This window comes from Pseudophryne corroboree, chromosome 3, assembly GCF_028390025.1.
Source record: "Pseudophryne corroboree isolate aPseCor3 chromosome 3, aPseCor3.hap2, whole genome shotgun sequence".
NCBI lineage: Eukaryota > Metazoa > Chordata > Amphibia > Anura > Myobatrachidae > Pseudophryne > Pseudophryne corroboree.
Genome location: NC_086446.1, coordinates 46618881 through 46641663, shown reverse-complemented (window position 1 = coordinate 46641663; position 22783 = coordinate 46618881). Strand labels below are relative to the sequence as shown.

At 48.1% G+C, this 22783-nt stretch overlaps 1 protein-coding gene across 1 annotated transcript in view; it reads left to right on the top strand.

Moving 5' to 3' along the window:
• LOC135057143 (uncharacterized) overlaps window positions 1-22783 on the top strand; it is a 356477-nt gene that overhangs the window by 210204 nt on the left and 123490 nt on the right. Inside the window, exons 12-14 of the mRNA XM_063963040.1 lie at window positions 8034-8505; window positions 15845-16987; window positions 18743-18810. Of these exons, the coding sequence (XP_063819110.1) occupies window positions 8034-8505; window positions 15845-16987; window positions 18743-18810 (1683 nt within the window). The remainder of the gene's footprint in view (window positions 1-8033; window positions 8506-15844; window positions 16988-18742; window positions 18811-22783) is intronic.

Below are 22783 nucleotides of genomic sequence, written 5' to 3'. Positions count from 1 at the left end.
AGTTCCCAGGAACACAAGTCCTCCCCCGCTTCATCAGCTAAGTCCACCGCATGACGCTGGGGCTCAACAGGCGGTGCCAGGTACGGTGGGGGCCCGTCTCAAACATTTCAGCAATCAGTGGGCTCGCTCACAGGTGGACCCCTGGATCCTTCAAGTGGTATCTCAGGGGTACAAGCTGGAATTCGAGACATTACCCCCCCGCCGTTTCCTCAAATCTGGCTTACCAACGACTCCCTCAGACAGGGAGGCTGTGTTAGAGGCAATTCACAAGCTGTATTCCCAGCAGGTGATAGTCAAAGTGCCCCTACTTCAACAAGGACGGGGTTACTATTCCACAATATTTGTGGTACCGAAACCGGACGGTTCGGTGAGACCCATTTTAAATTTAAAATCCTTGAACACATATCTAAAAAAATTCAGGTTCAAGATGGAATCGCTCAGGGCGGTTATTGCAAGCCTGGAAGAGGGGGATTACATGGTATCTCTGGACATCAAGGATGCTTACCTACATGTCCCCATTTACCATCCTCACCAGGAGTACCTCAGATTTGTGGTACAGGATTGTCATTACCAATTCCAGACGTTGCCGTTCGGCCTGTCCGCGGCACCGAGGGTATTTACCAAGGTAATGGCTGAAATGAGGATTCTCTTTCGAAAAAAGGGAGTTTTAATTATCCCATTCTTGGACGATCTCCTGATAAAAGCGAGATCCAGAGAGCAGTTGTTAGTGGGCGTAGCACTATCTCAGGAGGTGCTAAGACAGCATGGTTGGATTCTGAATATTCCAAAGTCACAGCTGGTTCCTGCGACACGCCTACTGTTCCTGGGACTGATTCTAGACACAGTCCAGAAAAAAGTGTTTCTCCCAGAGGAAAAAGCCAAGGAGCTGTCATCTCTAGTCAGAGGCCTCCTAAAACCAAAACAGGTGTCGGTACATCACTGCACACGAGTTCTGGGAAAGATTGTAGCTTCCTACGAAGCGATCCCATTCGGCAGGTTCCATGCCAGAATATTTCAGTGGGACCTCTTGGATCAATGGTCTGGATCGCATATTCAAATGCATCGGCTGATAACCCTGTCTCCAAGGACCAGGGTGTCTCTCTTGTGGTGGCTGCAGAGTGCTCATCTCGTGGAAGGCCGCAGATTCGGCATACAGGACTGGGTCCTGGTGACCACGGATGCCAGCCTTCGAGGCTGGGGGGCAGTCACGTTGGGAAGAAACTTCCAAGGACTTTGGACAAGTCACGAGACTTCCCTACACATAAATGTTTTGGAATTGAGGGCTATTTACAATGCCCTGAGTCAGGCAAAGGCCCTGCTTCAAAACCAACCGGTTCTGATCCAGTCAGACAACATCACGGCGGTCGCCCATGTAAACCGACAGGGCGGCACAAGAAGCAGGGCGGCGATGGCAGAAGCCACAAGGATTCTCCGATTGGCGGAAAATCACGTGTTAGCACTGACAGCAGTGTTCATTCCGGGAGTGGACAACTGGGAAGCAGACTTCCTCAGCAGGCACGACCTCCACCCGGGAGAGTGGGGACTTCATCCAGAAGTCTTCCAAATGCTGGTAAACCGTTGGGAAAGACCACAGGTGGACATGATGGCGTCCCGCCTCAACAAAAAACTAGGAAGATATTGCGCCAGGTCAAGGGACCCTCAGGCGATAGCGGTGGACGCTCTAGTGACACCGTGGGTGTACCGGTCGGTTTATGTGTTCCCTCCTCTTCCTCTCATACCCAAGGTGCTGAGGATAATAAGGAAAAGAGGAGTAAGAACGATACTCGTTGTTCCGGATTGGCCAAGAAGGTCTTGGTACCCGGAACTTCAGGAGTTAATTTCAGAGGACCCATGGCCTCTGCCGCTCCGACAGGACCTGCTGCAGCAGGGGCCCTGTCGGTTCCAAGACTTATAGCGGCTGCGTTTGACGGCATGGCGGTTGAACGCTGCATCCTAAAGGAAAAGGGCATTCCGGAAGAAGTCATCCCTACGCTGATTAAAGCCAGGAAAGATGTAACTGCTAAGCATTATCACCGCATATGGCGAAAATATGTGGCTTGGTGTGAGGCCAGAAAGGCCCCAACAGAGGAATTTCAACTGGGTCGATTTCTACACTTCCTACAGGCGGGAGTGACTATGGGCCTAAAATTAGGCTCCATTAAGGTACAGATCTCGGCTCTGTCGATTTTCTTCCAGTAGGAACTAGCTTCACTACCTGAAGTTCAGACATTTGTAAAAGGAGTGCTGCATATTCAGCCCCCCTTTGTGCCTCCAGTGGCACCTTGGGATCTCAACGTGGTGTTGAGTTTCCTAAAATCACATTGGTTTGAACCACTGAAAACCGTGGATCTAAAATATCTCACGTGGGAAGTGGTCATGTTATTGGCCTTGGCTTCGGCCAGGCGTGTATCAGAATTTTGCGGCTTTGTCATGTAAAAGCCCTTATTTGATTTTCCATATGGATAGGGCAGAATTGAGGACTCGTCCTCAGTTTCTCCCTAAGGTGGTGTCAGCTTTTCACTTGAACCAACCTATTGTAGTGCCTGCGGCTACTAGGGACTTGGAGGATTCCAAGTTACTGGACGTAGTCAGGGCCCTGAAAATGTATGTTTCCAGGACAGCTGGAGTCAGGAAAACTGACTCGCTCTTTATCCTGTATGCACCCAACAAGATGGGTGCTCCTGCTTCTAAGCAGACTATTGCTCGCTGGATTTGTAGCACAATTCAGCTGGCGCATTCCGCGGCTGGACTGCCGCATCCTAAATCTGTAAAGGCCCATTCCACAAGGAAGGTGGGTTCATCTTGGGCGGCTTTGCAACTTTGCCGAGCTGCTACTTGGTCAGGGGCAAACACGTTTGCAAAATTCTATAAATTTGATACCCTGGCTGAGGAGGACCTGGAGTTCTCTCATTCGGTGCTGCAGAGTCATCCGCACTCTCCCGCCCGTTTGGGAGCTTTGGTATAATCCCCATGGTCCTTACGGAGTCCCCAGCATCCACTTAGGACGTCAGAGAAAATAAGATTTTACTCACCGGTAAATCTATTTCTTGTAGTCCGTAGTGGATGCTGGGCGCCCGTCCCAAGTGCGGGTTGTCTGCATTACTTGTATATAGTTATTGCTAACTAAAAGGGTTATTGTTGAGCCATCTGTTGAGAGGCTCTGTTATGTTCATACTGTTAACTGGGTATAGTATCACGAGTTATACGGTGTGATTGGTGTGGCTGGTATGAGTCTTACCCGGGATTCAAAATCCTTCCCTATTGTGTCAGCTCTTCAAGGCACAGTATCCTAACTGAGGTCTGGAGGAGGGTCATAGGGGGAGGAGCCAGTGCACACCAGGTAGTCCTAAAGCTTTCTTAGATGTGCCCAGTCTCCTGCGGAGCCGCTATTCCCCATGGTCCTTTACGGAGTCCCCAGCATCCACTACGGACTACGAGAAATAGATTTACCGGTGAGTAAAATCTTATTTTTTCTCTGATTTTAGTCAACCATATCTCTCCTGTACCCCTGTTGATATACGCAGGGGTTTGGGTCAGGTATTGTGCTGCTGACAATTGTACTGTGTTACCTTATATTGCAAATTATAACATGTCTGCTTCTAAAGGTAACAATTCTGGGGCTGAACACACTAGCAGTGTTGCTGAAGCCACAGGTACCTTTGAGGAAAATATAGCAGCTGAGGGCTCTGGTTCTGGAGGCTCCTTGCCCCCCAGTGGGACTGTGGCAACGGGGGTCCATAATGACCCACCCTGGGCTACTTTCTCCACACTTCTGTATACGCTAGTTACTAAACTAACGCCCCCTATGGGACCTCCCATGCCGGTTCAACCGTATATGGTCCCCGCGGTTAATCCGCCGTGGGTAGATAACTTGTCCGCTCAATTGAAGAAATTTAACCAGTCACTGACTACTAAGAAGTCTGATCCTCGCTCGCCTAAGACCAAGGGGTCCTCTAAGTGGGCCATTACTTCCTCACAATCCACTGCTGTCACTGACACCCCGTCTGATGAAGATGGCGCTTACACTGACACCACAGATTCTGACACAGATAATACTGATGGGGATGGTGGTTCACAAGTGGATGTTCCTGACCTATTGGAGGCTATCATCCGTGATTTTACAGATCACGGATGATCCCGAGCCATCCGTCCCTCCTAAGAAACCAGATAGATTCAAGCGTCGGAAGATGGTTAAACAAGTTTTACCTCATTCTGATCACCTGGTGGATATACGTCACGAATCCTGGGAGAATCCAGGGAAGAAGTTCGTGCCTCACAAGAAGATGCTGGCTCGCTATCCCCTCGCACCAGAGCGGTCTAAAAATTGGGAGACACCTCCTCCAGTGGACTCGCATGTGGCAGGGATGGTGGTTCCCTCAGCTCTACCTGTCACTACCGTCACGTCTCTGAAGGAGCCTACGGATAAACGTGTGGAGGGTTGTCTGAAAGCGATTTACACCCTCACGGGTTCTGCGCAAAGGCGCACTATTGCAGCGACATGGGCAGCAGAAGCTATTGAAGCGTGGGCCCAAGAGTTGGAAGCTGAAATCTCTTCTGACCATGCTAGGCAATGTTTGTCATATATTGTCAAAGCTTCTCGATATATTAAAGAGGCGGCTTCTGATGCCGGTGTTCTGGCAGCCAAGGCTTCTACTACGTCAGTCCTGGTTCGCCGGATATTGTGGCTGAGATCCTGGTCTGTGGCTCTGGATTCTAGAAAAACCCTGGCGGTACTCCCTTTTAAGGAAGATATCCTGTTCGGGGAGGACTTAATTAAGATAGTAGCTGATTTGGCTACTGCCAAAACAGCCTGTCTGCCAAGTACTGCTCCTTCTGTGAGGAAGGCTAAAAGTACTTCCTTTCGTCCTTCAGGTAAAGCAAAAGGTCATGCGTACCACACACAGGCCCGCACTTCCAAACCTGGTAAGCCAAAGCCCAAAAGAGCCTGGGCTCCCAGTCAGCCAGCTTCCAAGACCGATAAGCCTGCTGCATGACAGGGCGGGCCTCCCCCTGGGGGACCCCAGGGTGGGGGGCCGGCTTCTAGGGTTTACCCAGGAATGGTTGAAGACAACTTCAGATGCCTGGGTACAGGAAGTCGTCACTCGAGGTTACGCCATAGCCTTCAAAAACTATCCCCCTCATCGATTTTGCCTGACAGACATCCATCTGGACCAGACAAAGGCAAAGACTCTTCATTCGGTGGTACAGACTCTCCTGGACACAGGAGTGGTAGTTCAGGTGCCTCTTGCTCAGAGAGGCCAGTGGTACTATTCTCCGCTGTTTCTAGTCCCGAAACCGAATGGGTCCTCCCGGCCCATTCTCAACCTTAAGGCATTGAACAAGTTTGTGAGAGTCTCCAAGTTCCGTATGGAAACCCTTCGCTCTATCATTCTGGCCTTGGAACCTGGGGATTATATGGTCTCCCTGGATATACAGGATGCTTACCTGCATATTCCTATAGCGGTGTTGCATCAGTAATACCTGAGGTTTGCGGTTGGCAAATTCCATTACCAGTTTCGGGCGTTACATTTTGGTTTAACCACGGCTCCGCGAGTCTTAACCAAAGTTATGGCGGTGACTGTCCGGTTTCTGCAAGCCCACGGGTGGCTCATCAACTGGAAGAAATCCTCCCTGGTCCCTGCTCAGAGCATGGTGCACCTGGGAGCGCTATTGGACACTCAAAACCAGCAGTTGTTCTTGTCTCAGGAGAAAGTCCTGAAGCTTCAGGACAGGATTCGTTGCTTCCACTCTCGTCCGCAAGTGTCGATACATTCGGCGATGCAGGTGCTGGGCCTCATTGTGTCAGCATTCGACATGGTGGAGTATGCTCGATTCCATTCTCGCCCCCTCCAGAGGCTGATTCTGGCCAAGTGGGACGGCCTGCCTCACCGGATCAGGTCTCGCATGATCTCATTGACTCCGGAGGTCCGTCTGTCGTTGTACTGGTGGCTCCAGGACCAACGATTGTGCAGGGGCCGTCCCTTCTGGATATCCGACTGGGTCCTGTTGACGACAGATGCCAGTCTAAGGGGTTGGGGCGCGGTGTTGGAGCAGCACTCCCTTCAGGGTCGGTGGACCAAGGAGGAGTCTTTCCTCCCGATCAACATTCTGGAATTGCGGGCGGTCTTCAACTCATTGAACCTGGCCCAGCATTTAATTCAGAACTGTCCTGTTCAAGTACAGTTGGACAACACTACCACAGTGACTTACATAAATCATCAAGGCAGCACTCGAAGCCGCTTGGCAATGAAGGAAGTCTCACGGATTCTTCAATGGGCGGAATGCCATCTACCGGCCATATCGGCGATATTCATTCCGAGAGTCCTGAATTGGGAAGCGGACTTTCTCAGTCGTCAGGCCGTACACGCCGGAGAGTGGGGCCTCTATCCAGAAGTATTTAAACTCCTAGTGGAAAGGTGGGGCCTTCCAGACGTGGATCTGATGGCATCTCGACATAATCACAAGGTTCCGGTCTTCGGAGCAAGGACAAAGGATCCTCAAGCAGCATTCGTGGATGCGCTGGCGGGGTCATGGAAGTTTCAGCTGCCGTATGTGTTTCCACCGGTGTCACTTCTGCCCAGGGTAATTCGGAAGTTCAAGCAAGAAGGAGGAATCCTGCTTCTCATAGCTTCAGCGTGGCCCAGACGGCACTGGTTCTCAGACCTTCAGGGCCTCTCTTCAGAGCGTTCAATTCTACTTCCACAACACCCAGCCCTCTTTTGGCTTTTCTTCAGCAGGGCCTGGACTTAGGCCTGCGTCTGGCCTCCCTCAAGGTTCATATTTCTGTCTTGTCGGTGTGGTTTCAGAGAAACATTGCGACCTTACCTGATGTGCTTACGTCCCGCCTGTGGCTCCTTGGGACTTGTCGGTGGTTCTGGAGGCGTTGCAAGAGTCTCCGTTTGAACCTCTTGGTTCAGCTGATCTTGAGTGGCTTTCCCATAAGGTGGTGTTTCTGCTGGCTATTCCCTCCGCTAGAAGAGTGTCGGATTTGGGTGCCTTGTCTTGTAGTTCCCCATATCTGATATTTCACCGTGACCGGGCGGTTCTTAGTACTCGTCTCGGATATTTACCTACGGTGATTACTTCGTTCCACCTTAATCAGGAGATTGTGGTTCCGGCACTTGTCTCCTGATTTGTCTCCCAAAGAGCGGTCTTTGGATGTGGTACGGGTTCTCCGTATCTATGTGAAGAGAACTGCAGGAAATCTGATTCTCTCTTTGTTCTGTTTGGGTTTCACAAACGGGGCTGGCCTGCTCACAAGCAGACTTTGGCCAGGTGGATTAGAATGGTTATTGCACATGCTTATGTGAGGGCTGGTCTGTCGGCTCCTGCTCACATTACGGCCCATTCTTTCGGTCCGTTGGACCTTCTTGGGCGACCCGCTGTGGTGCGACCTTTGAACAATTGTGCAAGGCGGCTAAGTGGTCCTCAGTGAACACGTTCATAAGGTTCTATGCCTTCGATACTGCCGCTTCCCAGGATGCTTCCTTTGGACGCTGGGTTCTTGTGCCCGCTACAGTGCGTCCCCTCCCATAAGGAACTGCTTTAGGACATCCCCAATGTCTATCCTTGTGGAGCCCAGTGTACCCCGCAGCAGAAAACAAGATTTATGGTGAGAACTTACCTTTGTTAAATCTCTTTCTGCGAGGTACACAGGGCTCCACAAGTTGCCCATCCTGACGCACTTAGCTTCTTTGGGTTGGTATGGCATTAGCCGCTGACACTTCTCCCGTCGTGAGAGTGTGGTATATGTGGCTACTAACTGTTGTCGTCTCTCTTACCTGCTACTGCATTGGACTGGTTAACTAAAAACTGCTCCTGTGCAGGGAGGCGGGGTTATAGAGGAGGCGGCGCTATGCATCTTGGGAACAGTCAAAGCTTTTGAGCCTGTTGGTGCCTCGAATCAAGATCCTACTCTACACCCCAATGTCTATCCTTGTGGAGCCCAGTGTACCTCGCAGAAAGAGATTTAAAAAAGGTAAGTTCTTACCATATATCTCGTTTTTTTTTTATTTTATTTGTCGGTTATTTAGAATGAATTTCTGACTGATAATAGTGCAGACGATATAGAGGGAGAAGAAGAGACGTATGTGATAGATAATATGGCAATACATACAGAAGGAGGAGAAGAGACAAATGTGACTGATATAAAGGGAGAAGAGACGGATGTGATGGATAATATGGCAGAAGATACAGAGGGAGAAGAAGAGACGTATGTGATAGATAATATGGCAATTCGTACAGAAGGAGAAGAAGAGACAAATGTGACTGATATAAAGGGAGAAGAGACGGATGTGATGGATAATATGGCAATACATACAGAAGAAGGAGAAGAGACAAATGTGACTGATATAAAGGGAGAAGAGACGGATGTGATGGATAATATGGCAATACATACAGAAGAAGGAGAAGAGACAAATGTGACTGATATAAATGGAGAAGAGACGTATGTGAGAGGTGATCAGCAGTATAAGGAGGAAGAAATCCCTACAATTATCAGCTCAGGTGAGTAACAGTGGTGCAAGTAGAAAAAATGTGTTAGCGGTACTGTGTGTGCTGTGCCAAAAAATGGGTGTGGCCAATGAAAATGGAGCGTGATACACATATGGGGGGGCAGATACACATATGGGGGGGCAGATACACATGACCACAATAGCGCAATGCCAAATATACATATGCCCCCAATAGTGGCACATACACATATGCCCCCACAGTGCCAGATATGCCCCCACCGTCCCAGATACATATATGCCCCCCCAGTGCAAGGTACACACATGCCCCCAGTGCCACATATGCCCCCATAGTGCCAAATGCTCCCTTAGTGCAGATACACATATGTCCCCATAGTGCCAGATATGTCCCCACAGTGCCAAATACACCTTCCCCCCCCCCGTTCACCTCTACTGTGTGAGGGGAGGAGAGCGCAGCCTGCACCGCTCCTGCCCCTCAGTGTTCATCCAGTCTACTCTCCGGCGGCGGCGTGTCTCTCAAATGAGGCGCCGGTTCATGAGCCAATCAGAGCTCACGGACTGGCAGCTGCGGCTCCGGATTGGCTGCCGGTTCGCGAGTTCTGAATCGGGAGCAGCAGCTGCCGGTCCGCGAGCTCTGATTGGCTCACGAACCGACGCCTCATTTGAGAGGCACACGCTGCCACCGGAGAGTAGACTGAATGATCACTGAGGGACACAGGAGAGGTGCACGCTGTCCGCTTTCCTTCCCTTACACGCACAGCACTGCAGCGGGCTGCAAGCACCGCTGTCAGCCCGGCGTTACTGCGTACTGGCTGGAAATTTCTTACCGGTGCGCATTATCGTCCCTTACCGCCATACTTGCAGCACTGGTGAGTAATAAACACTTATTACATAACAATCACATATTCTCATTGCTCAGTCACTCCAGCATTCTCTTATCCTACACCCTCCTATGTCAGTACAGACTAATGATGGAAATGTATCTGCCAAGTGGGGGGAGTCAGGAGCCATCAGCTCCTATTATATTCCTGCTCTCGTCCTCACTTCATGTCACTGTGTGTTACCAGCCCAGAGATCTGACCGGTCTCCTCTCCACACTCTCTGGTGTATCTCATACATCAGGAGCCATTAGCCCCTATTTCTCTTACGTCCTAGAGGATGCTGGGGACTCCGTAAGGACCATGGGGTATAGACGGGCTCCGCAGGAGACATGGGCACTTTAAGACTTTTTTTAAATGGGTGTGAACTGGCTCCTCCCTCTATGCCCCTCCTCCAGACTCCAGTTAGATCCTGTGCCCAGAGGAGACTGGTCACACACTAGGGGAGCTCTACCGAGTTTCTCTACAAAATAGACTTTGTTAGGTTTTTTATGTTCAGGTAGACCTGCTGGCAACAGGCTCTCTGCTTCGTGGGACTGAGGGGAGAGAAGCACACCCACTTTCCTAGACTGATGGGCTCTGCTTCTTAGGCTACTGGACACCATTAGCTCTAGAGGGTCTGAACACTGGTGTCGTCTAGCTGTTCGTTCCCGGAGCCGCGCCGCCGTCCTCCTCACAGAGCCGGAAGATAGAAGCCGGGTGAGGCGGCAGAAGACGTCAGATCTTCGTGAGGTACCGCGCAGCGGTCGCGCTGTGCGCCATTGCTCCCACACATACACAAGGTACTACAAGGGTGAAGTTGATTGAGAGTCCTTAAATATAAAAATTTATAAGCGACAGGGAACCGTAAGGACCGGGAATGATGGACAGAAGAGATCATCCCCTCAACAGGAATGTCTTTCACAAAAATGTCAGAGTTCTCTTGAATCAGATACCTGAAGAGGAGTACCAAATTTAATTTGTGAATCGCTCTCAACTTCTGGCATGGCAGCCAGAACATCCTGATGCCAATGAGTAAGAACGTTAGAATTATTCCCAGGAGAATGAGATGGATGGTGCTTGGATGAGGGTAGAGAACTAGAGACCCTCTTTGGAGAAGTTGAATTCACAATTGGAGTAAATTTAATTACAGCGTCACTGAAGGTCGATAGGTCCTGAAGTATAGGATCCTTTGACTCAATAAGTGAATTAGCCCATTCTGGAGCCTCTCCTCTAAAAGACAGGAAAAAGGTATTTTACAATATTGACAGGAGTAATATAAGATGACAATTTAGACTCCATCAAGGCAAGGTATTGATTCACCAATGCATGATATTGTTCCAGATCTCCATCGAAGTAGATAGGTAATGGAGCTTTGGATGAGTTCTGTGTACTTGATAAATACAAAGAATTACCAGGTCAGCGCTTAATTCCAATGATGTACCCAAGAAACATATAAAACACTTTATTAAACGGCACTAAAAAAAACATACAACAATTTAAAAGATATTAAGACCACAAAATAATGATCATGTAAAAATGAGGTATCTGATACCTCTAGATAGACAATAATATACACTGATTGTAAACAGTAGAAGGCAGTCGCAAAACCTTATATAAAAATGACCCTCAGATTGATTTTATCCGTATTGGAACAATTGCCCTTAATGTGAACACTGAAGAGTTTAACACGACCGTGTATGTAAATGTCCTCAATTATTGCAGATTTAATCACAGCTGACAAGTGTTCATCAACTAAGTCATCCACTGGATATGTAAACGGTGCAAAGATATGGAGTTGTATAATAACTGCTACTCACAGTGTAAATAGAACCGTCCTTGCTGCACCTTATATGTTGTGTAATGCCACTCTATATCACCCTGTGCACGGGTGAGACATCAGTCAGCGGCACGATCCATCAGCGGCGTAGTAAAGCAGAAAGCCGCTCTCCACTATCCGGCACAGATAGAGATGCCGGTCTGCCGTTCAACACCCCCAGCACAATTGAAGTAATGCTCGGCAGGGCAGAGTGTAAGGCGTTCCCAGTGCAGTGGAGAAGGATGGCTGATGCAGTCTCGTGATCGATAAGCAATTGCCGGCAATGCTAGGTTCAGCTGTTAAGAGGACAAAATTGTGTTCTTATGGGCAGTTAGGGTATTAACGACTCCTTCCCTCTGTACCCTCAACGCGTTTCTCCACACCCCAGGCGGCTTCTTCAAGAGGCAGAGTGTTCCTCTTGAAGAAGCTGCCTGGGGTGCGGAGAAACGTGTTTTATATGTTTTTTGGGTGCATCATTGGAATCTTTGCACCGTTTACATATCCAGTGGATGACTTAGTTGATGAACACTTGTCAGCTGTGATTAAATCTGCAATAATTGAGGACACTTACATACACGGCCGTGTAAGACTCTTCGGTGTTCACATTATGGGCAATTTTTCCAATACGGATAAAATCAATCTGAGGGTCATTTTTAAATAAGGTTTTGCGACTGCCTTCTACTGTTTACAATCAGTGTATATTATTGTCTATCTAGAGGTATCAGATACCTCATTTTTACATGATCATTATTTTGTGGTCGTAATATCATTTAAATTGTTGTTTTGTGTTTTTTTTTGTGCTGTTTAATAAAGTGTTTTATATGTTTCTTGGGTACATCATTGGAATTAAGCGCTGACCTGGTAATTCTTTGTATTTACTTTGTTTGAGTAGGCCGGCTACCTCATCACCAGGCGGCAGCTAATTCCTAGGTGTAAACATACACAGTTCTGCTCAGCGCCATCAAACCTTTTTCTCCTTTTTGCTGTGTACTTGATGCTTGGAAATCACTCGTAGGAACAGAAATGGAGTTAACCAGGGACATTTTTGACTGGTGAGGAGATGCATTGTCTTGAACTGGAAGGCTAAAGCATTCAGTAGGTGCTGTAGTCAGAACACTGGACGCCCCTGAACCATGGAGGGTTACTTGAATTCCATCCAGCCGGGAGGAGAGGTCCTGGAGACAGAAAATCGCTTGACCCTGTGCAGCCTCCTAATGGTCTAAACAGGCTGCAAGTTGTTGCATCAGATTGGTCATTTGGACCTGGTCTCCGGCCCGATCCATTAGGTCAGTGCTTACTGTCACAACTGAAGGCTGAGGCTGACCTGGGGAAGCCTCAGGTGTAGGGGCTGGCGTGTATGTAAAGCGTGGAGGAAGGATAGGGCTCCTGGACATACAGAAGGTCCAAGAACCAGTAGCCTGAAGGCGTGACCACAACAACAGAGTTTTGAGAAAACAAAGTTTATTGACACAGGTGCACAGAGGTTGAAGTGATACTGAAGATGATGAAGCTGGAGATTGATGGCTGAATACCTATGTAGCTGGAGATCGATGGCAGAACACTGATGGTGATGAGTATCGATGGAGAAACACCGATGGTGCATACAACAAACAAGGGAATTAAAGTCGCATGGCCATGCGAGAAGTTATCGAATCCTGTTTTGGGCCGATCATCACCAAGTGAGATTGTCGGCAATGTTCATTCCATAAGTGGACAACTTGGAAGCAGATTATCTCAGTCATCAGGATTGTCTTTCAGGACAATGGGCCTTACATCCAGAAGGGTTCCAGATGTTAGTCCAGCGGTAGGGTTACCTGCACATGGATCTCATGGCATCTCAACAAAATCATCAGACACCCAAGTATGTGTCCAGAACAAGAGATCCAAAGGCAGTGGCAGTGGATGCTCTCACAATAGCGTTGCCGTACAGCCTCGTGTATCTATTTCCACCATTTTGGCTGCTTCCTCGGCTGCTAAAGCGAATCAAAAGAGAGTCCACCACTGTCATACTAGTGGCGCCTCATTGGCCTCGAAGAGAATGTTTCTCAGATCTCCACTTACTACTCACAGACCATCTGTAGCCGCTTCCGCTACATCCAGACCTTCTGCAACAGGGTCCGTTTCTTTACCCCGATTTTAGCACGGCTGTGTTTGATGGGGTGGTTGTTGAAACCATTCTCTTAAGACAAGAGGGCATTCTAGAGTCTGTTATACCAACCATGTTACGTGCTAGGAAGGCAGTTACAGCGGGTCAGGATTTAGCGAGCTTATATTGGTTGCTGTGATTCTCTGCAGTTTCCAATGTCTTCTTTCAGGTTATCCCGTCTTTTGCTATTTTTACAGATGGGGTTAGATGGAGGACTACGTTTGGCGACACTAAAGGTGCAGGTTTCTGCTTTGTCAGATTTCTTTCAACGCCGTTTGGCTCTTGTGCCTACCGTGCATGCGTTCCTGCAAGGAGTCCTTAGAGTTCAACCTCTGTTTATACCACCTACAGCTCCATGGGACTTGGATCTAGTTTTAGATTTTTTGCAGTCCTCAATTTTTTAACCATGACAAATGGATGTTGGGTTTCTAACTTTTCTATTAGCCTTAGCATTGGCAGGGCATGTTTTTGAATTTGGGGGGTAATCCCAAGTTGATCACAGCAGGAAATTTTTTAGCAGTTGGGCAAAACCATGTGCACTGCAGGGGGGGGGGGGGGCAGATATAATATGTGCAGAGAGAGTTAGATTTGGGAGGGTTATTTTGTTTCTGTGCAGGGTAAATACTGGCTGCTTTATTTTTACACTGCAATTTAGATTGCAGATTGAACACACCACACCAAAATCTAACTCTCTCTGCACATGTTATATATGCCCCCCGTGCAGTGCACATGGTTTTGCCCAACTGCTAAAAATGTTCCTGCTGCGATCAACTTGGAATTACCCCCTTGGTGCGTTGTCATGCAAACCATCGTATCTGGTGTTTTTTGATGACGGAGTGGAACTTTGAACAAATTCTGCTTTCCTACAAAAGGTAGTATCTTCTTTTCACAACCAGTCGTAGTTCCTGTTTTTCAGAAGGTTCAGGAACTCCAGCTACTTTAGGTGTAGTTTGTAGGCTTCGCATTTATGTAGCTCATACATTAACAGTACGTCAAACAGATATATTGCTTGTTCTCTATGATGCAGTCAAGATAGGCTGGCCAGCTTCCAAACAGACCTTGGCTAGAGGGATTCAGCTGAACTTTCATCAAGCTTAATTTCATGCTAGTCTACAACCGCCTGCATCGGTTTCAGCACATTCCACGCGTTCTGTGGAACGTCATGGGCAGCAGTACGCGGGCTTTCCACAACACAACTTTTCCCTGCAGCTACATGGTCATCAGTGCACACGTTTGTGCGCTTTTACAAATTTGTAATTCTGCGGCATCAGCATCTAGCTTTGGCCGTTTACTGTAACAGGTGCCAACCAGCTCTCCCGCCCAAGGGAGAAACTTTGGTATGTCTCAAGAGTACTCCAGGGACCCCTAGTGGACGAAAAAGAAAATAGGATTTTGGTACTTACCAGATAAATCCTTTGAATCCATAGGGGGCACTGGACGTCCACCCAGAGCCCCCTATGGAGTAGGTTCAGTATATCTTATAGTACACATTATCACCTGGTTGTTTAAAGTGATTCTTTTCTGTTGTTGTTTCAACTTTCTAGTTGTTCGTTATTTTATAATGTTATAGGTAATTCTCCATTGTTCATTCTCTCTTTCGCTTCTATTTGGCTCAATAAAAAAACACTGATGCATCTTGAGAGTGTGGAGGGTAAGGAGGGTTACACATTTAAATATGTAAATGTGCCTATCCCTGCTAACGCCCCATCCATATCCCAAGAGTTCTCCAGTGCCCCCCGTGGAGTCAAAGAAAAGGATTTATCTGGTAAGTACCAAAATCCTCTTTTCCGTTGGCCAGTTCTGCACGCTGAGGCTTACTCAGCTGGCCGCCTGCGGGTAACACCATGACTGATGGTCGTGATGTTGGATCCCAGGTTGCGACGCCGGTCTCAGTGCTGGGATCGCAGCTACATGCGGGAGGCATCGCTTCTACTGAGATGTGTCCTGCATGACCCTCTTAGGGATCGGATGGAAAGTCAGGGCTGCTTGCATGTATCATTGAACTCCAGTCCTTTTCTGAATCAGGCCCTGTGTACGCCCATTCCACGCCATTATCAGTCAGATGTGTTCCACCTAGCACACGGTAGGTGTGAGTGTCATTCCTGGTGGTGGTGGCCGCTTTAGCCAGTGGAGAGCTGGTGGCAGAGCATTCACAAGACGTGTCCAACTCGGAATACTGGCTGTTGTCCATATGAGATTTCCATTTGTGGTAGGCATTACGTGCAACGCTGATTGGGGCCCTATGTGTCCATCTGTAGATCTTCATTGGACTAGGACCTTTTGCTAATTTTGCTCATTTCTATTCAGTTCCCAGTGTGTATGGGGGTGAGGCCATTATGGTTGGCACCTGACTAATGACGCTTCCTGTCCTATGATGCCAGCTGGCCAGTGTGTAGGCTCAGGAACTGTTACTCACCAATGTCTGCGTTTGGGTCCATGCAATATGCTTGGTGACGTGATTGTGTTGCATTTCAAGCTAATGTTTGACTTATTCAACAGTTGTATTTATATATAATAAAAAAAGATTTATTTCCATATCTCTCTCTTCCAGCAGATGGACCGATGGGCAGGAATACCTCGGAGGAACATCTAACTCTGTTTCCAGATTTGAAATTAGAAAAGAACATCACACGAGATTCTGCAGGGGAGAACCCCATTACCCCAATTATACATCCAGTACCTCACAGTGCAGATATATCATCTGATCCCTCTAACTATGAGGAGTGTCCCATTAATTCAGATGTTTCTACACATAGTGCAGCTCCTATAGATGCTACAGTTTTTCCCTCTTCTGAATTTGTTAAAAGTGTTAATAATCAGTCAGTCTGTATTAGACAGAAGAAGCGCACATGTAAGAAACAATACCCATGCTCTGAGTGTGGGAAATGTTTTACACGTAAATCAAGTCTTATTACACATCAGAGACTTCACACAGGTGAGAGTCCATTTTCATGCTCTGAATGTGGGAAATGGTTTACACAGAAATCGGGTCTTCTTATACATCAGAAACTTCACACAGGTGAGAGTCCATTTTCATGCTCTGAATGTGGGAAATGGTTTACAAAGAAATCGGGTCTTCTTATACATCAGAGACTTCACACAGGTGAGAGTCCATTTTCATGCTCTGAATGTGGGAAATGGTTTAATCAGAAATCACATCTTATTGTACATCACAGAAGTCACACAGGTGAGAAACCATTTCCATGCTCTGAGTGTGGGAAATGTTTTTCACTTAAATCACATCTTACTGTACATCACAGAAGTCACACAGGTGAGAAGCCGTTTCTGTGTTCTGAGTGTGGGAAATTTTTTACATATAAATCAACTCTTGTTACACATCAGAGAATTCACACAGGTGAGAGGCCGTTTCCGTGCACTGAATGCGGAAAATGTTTTATAAAGAAATCAGATCTTGTCATACATCAGAGAATTCACACAGGTGAGAAGCCATTTTCATGCTCTGACTGTGGGAAATGTTTTCCATGTAAATCGCCTCTTCTTAAACATCAGAAAATTCACATAGGTAAGAAGCCATTTTCATGCTCTGACTGTGGGAAATGTTTCCCATATAAGTCGCCTCTTCTTAAACATCAGAAAATTCACATAGGTGAAAAGCAAATTTCATGTTCCGAATGTGGGAAATGTTTTACAAAAAAATCAGCTGTTGCTGCACATCAGAGAATTCACACAAGATGAAAACCGTATCAAAGATATGAAAGAGAGTTGCAGCAATCTATTGTAAAAGTCATTATATCTCTTCTTCGGGGTCCATGCTGATTCACAGGAACAATCAGGTTGTAGAGCTGCGGAGAAGATCTAGGCATCAAAGGCTTTTAAGGTCCCAGGATGCTTCGGTCCTCTCTTCCTATACCCCACCCACTGGCCAAATGACTCCAATTTTTCTCTGGTGCCGGATGCACCATTCGCCAGAGTGGTTGCATCTATGCAACCCCAAGCTTTACTTTAATTTATTTTTACTTCAGAGCAGCAGCACTTGGCTGTCCAGCGGATGCCAGCGCTGCTGCTCCTACAACTCCCCACCCGGCGCAGCAACACCAGTAACTGGTCTTGTAATCTCGACGGGCGCCGGACAAGGCTCACGCTAGCAAAGCTTTTCGGAAACCATCGCCAGCCAGTGGGGGGACAGGTAAGGCGGGTCTCCGTGCAAGCGGAGACCGGCGTCTTTTAGTGTGGTCTCTCCTCTGGTTGCGGAGATGGACCAGAGGCACAGGTGTGGGCGCCGGTCCATCCACGACCCTACTAGGCCCACAGGAGCAATATTGTACCTGGTAGCTGGGTATATTCTACAGCCAGGCTCCCCGGGGGTTAAAGTCAGCATAAGGGAGGTACGCTACCCCAGCGCCCGCTTCCCCGGCTCAGAGCGAGTCTCCACATCGGTTTCCCGCCTTTGAGCTGCTCCTCCCTTTCAGAGGCGCTCAGCGGCCATTTCCTCAGGGTCACAGGTGGCAGCTGAAGCTCTCCAGTATACCTCTCTTCATCAGTCATGTTATACAGCAGTTCATCCTGTGTAGTTGATACAGTGCCCATTGCAATATAAATATATATATATATATATATATATATATATATATATATATAGTTAAATACTATAACCATGTTGTTGTTGTTCGAGTTAATGTTAAGTAAATTACTATATGGAAGTCAGATTTAGAAAAGCAAGTGAATATTTATTTTTAAGGACCACGCCCATATACAGGTCTAGAGACTACATTCTCTTAGCCTGGGTCAAAATGAATCAACACAGAAACATGTCAATACAATGATTTTTATAACATACAGTTACGCCCCATTCTTATAACACTCCCATATGATTTCATGCATCTTGAGTACAGTGTTATCAAATATTAGGACAATTGGCAAAGACAACCAAGAGATATTTAGCCAATACATCCTCGTGATGAGGCCTGACTCGTGCTTTTAACCATGTGTCCTTGATTATAATAAAGTATACAATTTTCCTAAGTTTCCATTGTTTAAAGTTGTGTGTGGGGGAATTCCTTATTAGGAATTAAACTGGACTTCGGATGGGCGTACGTGGACTTAATACTAGTCTCTTATAGGCCCTACACACTGGCCGATTTTTTGAAAGATATGAACCATCTCGTTCATAAATGAACGAGAACTCGTTCATATCTTTCAGTGTGGAGGCTCCAGCAATGAACGATGCGCGTCCCCGCGCTCGTTCATCGCTGGTCTCCCGTCGGCTGTGCATGCAGGCCAATATGGACGATCTCGTCCATATTTGCCTGCACTTCAATGCAGCCGGGTGACGGGGGGAGTGAAGAAACTTCACTTCCCCGTCACTGCCCCCTCGCCGCGGGGTTGCTCGTCGGCCGTATCGACCGTCGGGCACCTCTGCGGCGCATCGCCGAGTGTGTAGGGCCCCTTAGTCTGTGTAAAGTTCATATGAATATGCTTTCTCATTTAGCTAGAAACAAAATGAATTCTCTTATGCTTTTGAACTATAATGGTGAATATGAGGTCACCTTTGATATTGTGATTATTATGTGTATGCATAATATACGTACTATCCCGTAGTACATATATATATAGCTGTTAGGCCTTTAGAATGTTGCCTCTGTCACAGTATTTGACAATAATAAGAATTTACTTACCGATAATTCTATTTCTCGTAGTCCGTAGTGGATGCTGGGGACTCCATCAGGACCATGGGGATTAGCGGCTCCGCAGGAGACAGGGCACAAAAATAAAAGCTTTAGGACTAGGTGGTGTGCACTGGCTCCTCCCCCTATGACCCTCCTCCAAGCCTCAGTTAGGATACTGTGCCCGGACGAGCGTACACAATAAGGAAGGATTTTGAATCCCGGGTAAGACTCATACCAGCCACACCAATCACACTGTACAACTTGTGATCTGAACCCAGTTAACAGCATGATAACAGAGGAGCCTCTGAAAAGATGGCTCACAACAAAAACAACCCGATTTTTGTAACAATAACTATGTACAAGTATTGCAGACAATCCGCACTTGGGATGGGCGCCCAGCATCCACTACGGACTGCGAGAAATAGAATTATCGGTAAGTAGATTCTTATTTTCTCTGACGTCCTAAGTGGATGCTGGGGACTCCGTCAGGACCATGGGGATTATACCAAAGCTCCCAAACGGGCGGGAGAGTGCGGATGACTCTGCAGCACCGAATGAGATAACTCCAGGTCCTCCTCAGCCAGGGTATCAAATTTGTAGAATTTTGCAAACGTGTTTGCCCCTGACCAAGTAGCAGCTCTGCAAAGTTGTAAAGCCGAGACCCCTCGGGCAGCCGCCCAAGATGAGCCCACCTTCCTTGTGGAATGGGCATTTACAGATTTTGGCTGTGGCAGGCCTGCCACAGAATGTGCAAGCTGAATTGTACTACAAATCCAACGCGCAATCGTCTGCTTAGAAGCAGGAGCACCCAGCTTGTTGGGTGCATACAGGATAAACAGCGAGTCAGTTTTCCTGACTCCAGCCGTCCTGGAAACATATATTTTCAGGGCCCTGACAACGTCCAGTAACTTGGAGTCCTCCAAGTCCCTAGTAGCCGCAGGCACCACAATAGGTTGGTTCAGGTGAAACGCTGACACCACCTTAGGGAGAAACTGGGGACGAGTCCGCAGTTCTGCCCTGTCCGAATGGAAAATCAGATATGGGCTTTTGTGAGACAAAGCCGCCAATTCTGACACTCGCCTGGCCGAGGCCAGGGCCAACAGCATGGTCACTTTCCATGTGAGATATTTCAAATCCACAGATTTGAGCGGTTCAAACCAATGTGATTTGAGGAATCCCAGAACTACATTGAGATCCCACGGTGCCACTGGAGGCACAAAAGGAGGCTGTATATGCAGTACTCCCTTGACGAATGTCTGGACTTCAGGAACTGAAGCCAATTCTTTCTGGAAGAAAATCGACAGGGCCGAAATTTGAACCTTAATGGACCCCAATTTGAGGCCCATAGACACTCCTGTCTGCAGGAAATGCAGGAATCGACCCAGTTGAAATTCCTCCGTGGGGGCCTTCCTGGCCTCACACCACGCCACATATTTTCGCCAAATGCGGTGATAATGTTGTGCGGTCACCTCCTTCCTGGCTTTGACCAGGGTAGGTATGACCTCTTCCGGAATGCCTTTTTCCCTTAGGATCCGGCGTTCAACCGCCATGCCGTCAAACGCAGCCGCGGTAAGTCTTGGAACAGACAGGGTCCCTGCTGAAGCAAATCCCTTCTTAGCGGCAGAGGCCATGGGTCCTCTGTGAGCATCTCTTGAAGTTCCGGGTACCAAGACCTTCTTGGCCAATCCGGAGCCATGAGTATAGTTCTTACTCCTCTCCGTCTTATAATTCTCAATACCTTGGGTATGAGAGGAAGAGGAGGGAACACATACACTGACTGGTACACCCACGGTGTTACCAGAGCATCCACAGCTATTGCCTGAGGGTCCCTTGACCTGGCGCAATACCTGTCCAGTTTTTTGTTGAGGCGGGACGCCATCATGTCCACCTTTGGTCTTTCCCAACGGTTCACAATCATGTGGAAGACTTCTGGGTGAATCCCCACTCTCCCGGGTGGAGAATCGTGCCTGCTGAGGAAGTCTGCTTCCCAGTTGTCCACTCCCGGAATGAACACTGCTGACAGTGCTATCACATGATTTTCCGCCCAGCGGAGAATCCTTGCAGCTTCTGCCATTGCCCTCCTGCTTCTTGTGCCGCCCTGTCTGTTTACGTGGGCGACTGCCGTGATGTTGTCCGACTGGATCAGCACCGGCTGACCTTGAAGCAGAGGTCTTGCTAGGCATAGAGCATTGTAAATTGCCCTTAGCTCCAGTATATTTATGTGAAGTGAAGCCTCCAGACTTGACCACATTCCCTGGAAATTTTTTCCCTGTGTGACTGCTCCCCAGCCTCTCAGTCTGGCATCCGTGGTCACCAGGATCCAATCCTGAATGCCGAATCTGCGCCCCTCTAGTAGATGAGCACTCTGCAGCCACCACAGAAGAGACACCCTTGTCCTCGGAGACAGGGTTATCCGCTGATGCATCTGAAGATGCGATCCGGACCATTTGTCCAGCAGATCCCACTGAAACGTTCTTGCGTGAAATCTGCCGAATGGAATCGCTTCGTAAGAAGCCACCATTTTTCCCAGGACCCTTGTGCACTGATGCACTGACACTTTTCCTGGTTTTAGGAGGTTCCTGACTAGCTCGGATAACTCCCTGGCCTTCTCCTCCAGGAGAAACACCTTTTTCTGGACTGTGTCCAGAATCATCCCTAGGAACAGCAGACGTGTCGTCGGGATCAGCTGCGATTTTGGAATATTTAAAATCCACCCGTGCTGTTGTAGCAGTACCCGAGATAGTGCTACTCCGACCTCCAACTGTTCCCTGGACTTTGCCCTTATCAGGAGATCGTCCAAGTAAGGGATAATTAAGACGCCTTTTCTTCGAAGAAGTATCATCATTTCGGCCATTACCTTGGTAAAGACTCGGGGTGCCGTGGACAATCCAAACGGCAGCGTCTGAAACTGATAATGACAGTTCTGTACTACGAACCTGAGGTACCCTTGGTGAGAAGGGCAAATTGGGACATTAAGGTAAGCATCCTTGATGTCCAGGGACACCATATAGTCCCCCTCTTCCAGGTTCGCTATCACTGCTCTGAGTGACTCCATCTTGAATTTGAACCTTTGAATGTAAGTGTTCAAAGATTTCAGATTTAGAATAGGTCTCACCGAGCCGTCTGGCTTCGGTACCACATAGTGTGGAATAATACCCCTTTCCCTGTTGTAGGAGGGGTACTTTGATTATCACCTGCTGGGAATACAGCTTGTGAATTGCTTCCAATACTGCCTCCCTGTCGGAGGGAGACGTTGGTAAAGCAGACTTCAGGAACCTGCGAGGGGGAGACGTCTCGAATTCCAATTTGTACCCCTGGGATACTACCTGTAGGATCCAGGGGTCCACTTGCGAGTGAGCCCACTGCGCGCTGAAACTCTTGAGATGACCCCCCACCGCACCTGAGTCCGCTTGTAAGGCCCCAGCGTCATGCTGAGGACTTGGCAGAAGCGGTAGAGGGCTTCTGTTCCTGGGAAGAGGCTGTCTGCTGCAGTCTTTTTCCCTTTCCTCTACCCTGGGGCAGATATGACTGGCCTTTTGCCCGCTTGCCCTTATGGGGACGAAAGGACTGAGGCTGAAAAGACGGTGTCTTTTTCTGCTGAGAGGTGAGTTGGGGTAAAAAGGTGGATTTTCCCGCTGTTGCCGTGGCCACCAGGTCCGAAAGACCGACCCCAAATAACTCCTCCCCTTTATACGGCAATACTTCCATGTGCCGTTTGGAATCCGCATCACCTGACCACTGTCGTGTCCATAAACATCTTCTGGCAGATATGGACAGCGCACTTACTCTTGATGCCAGGGTGCAAATATCCCTCTGTGCATCACGCATATATAGAAACGCATCTTTTAAACGCTCTATAGTCA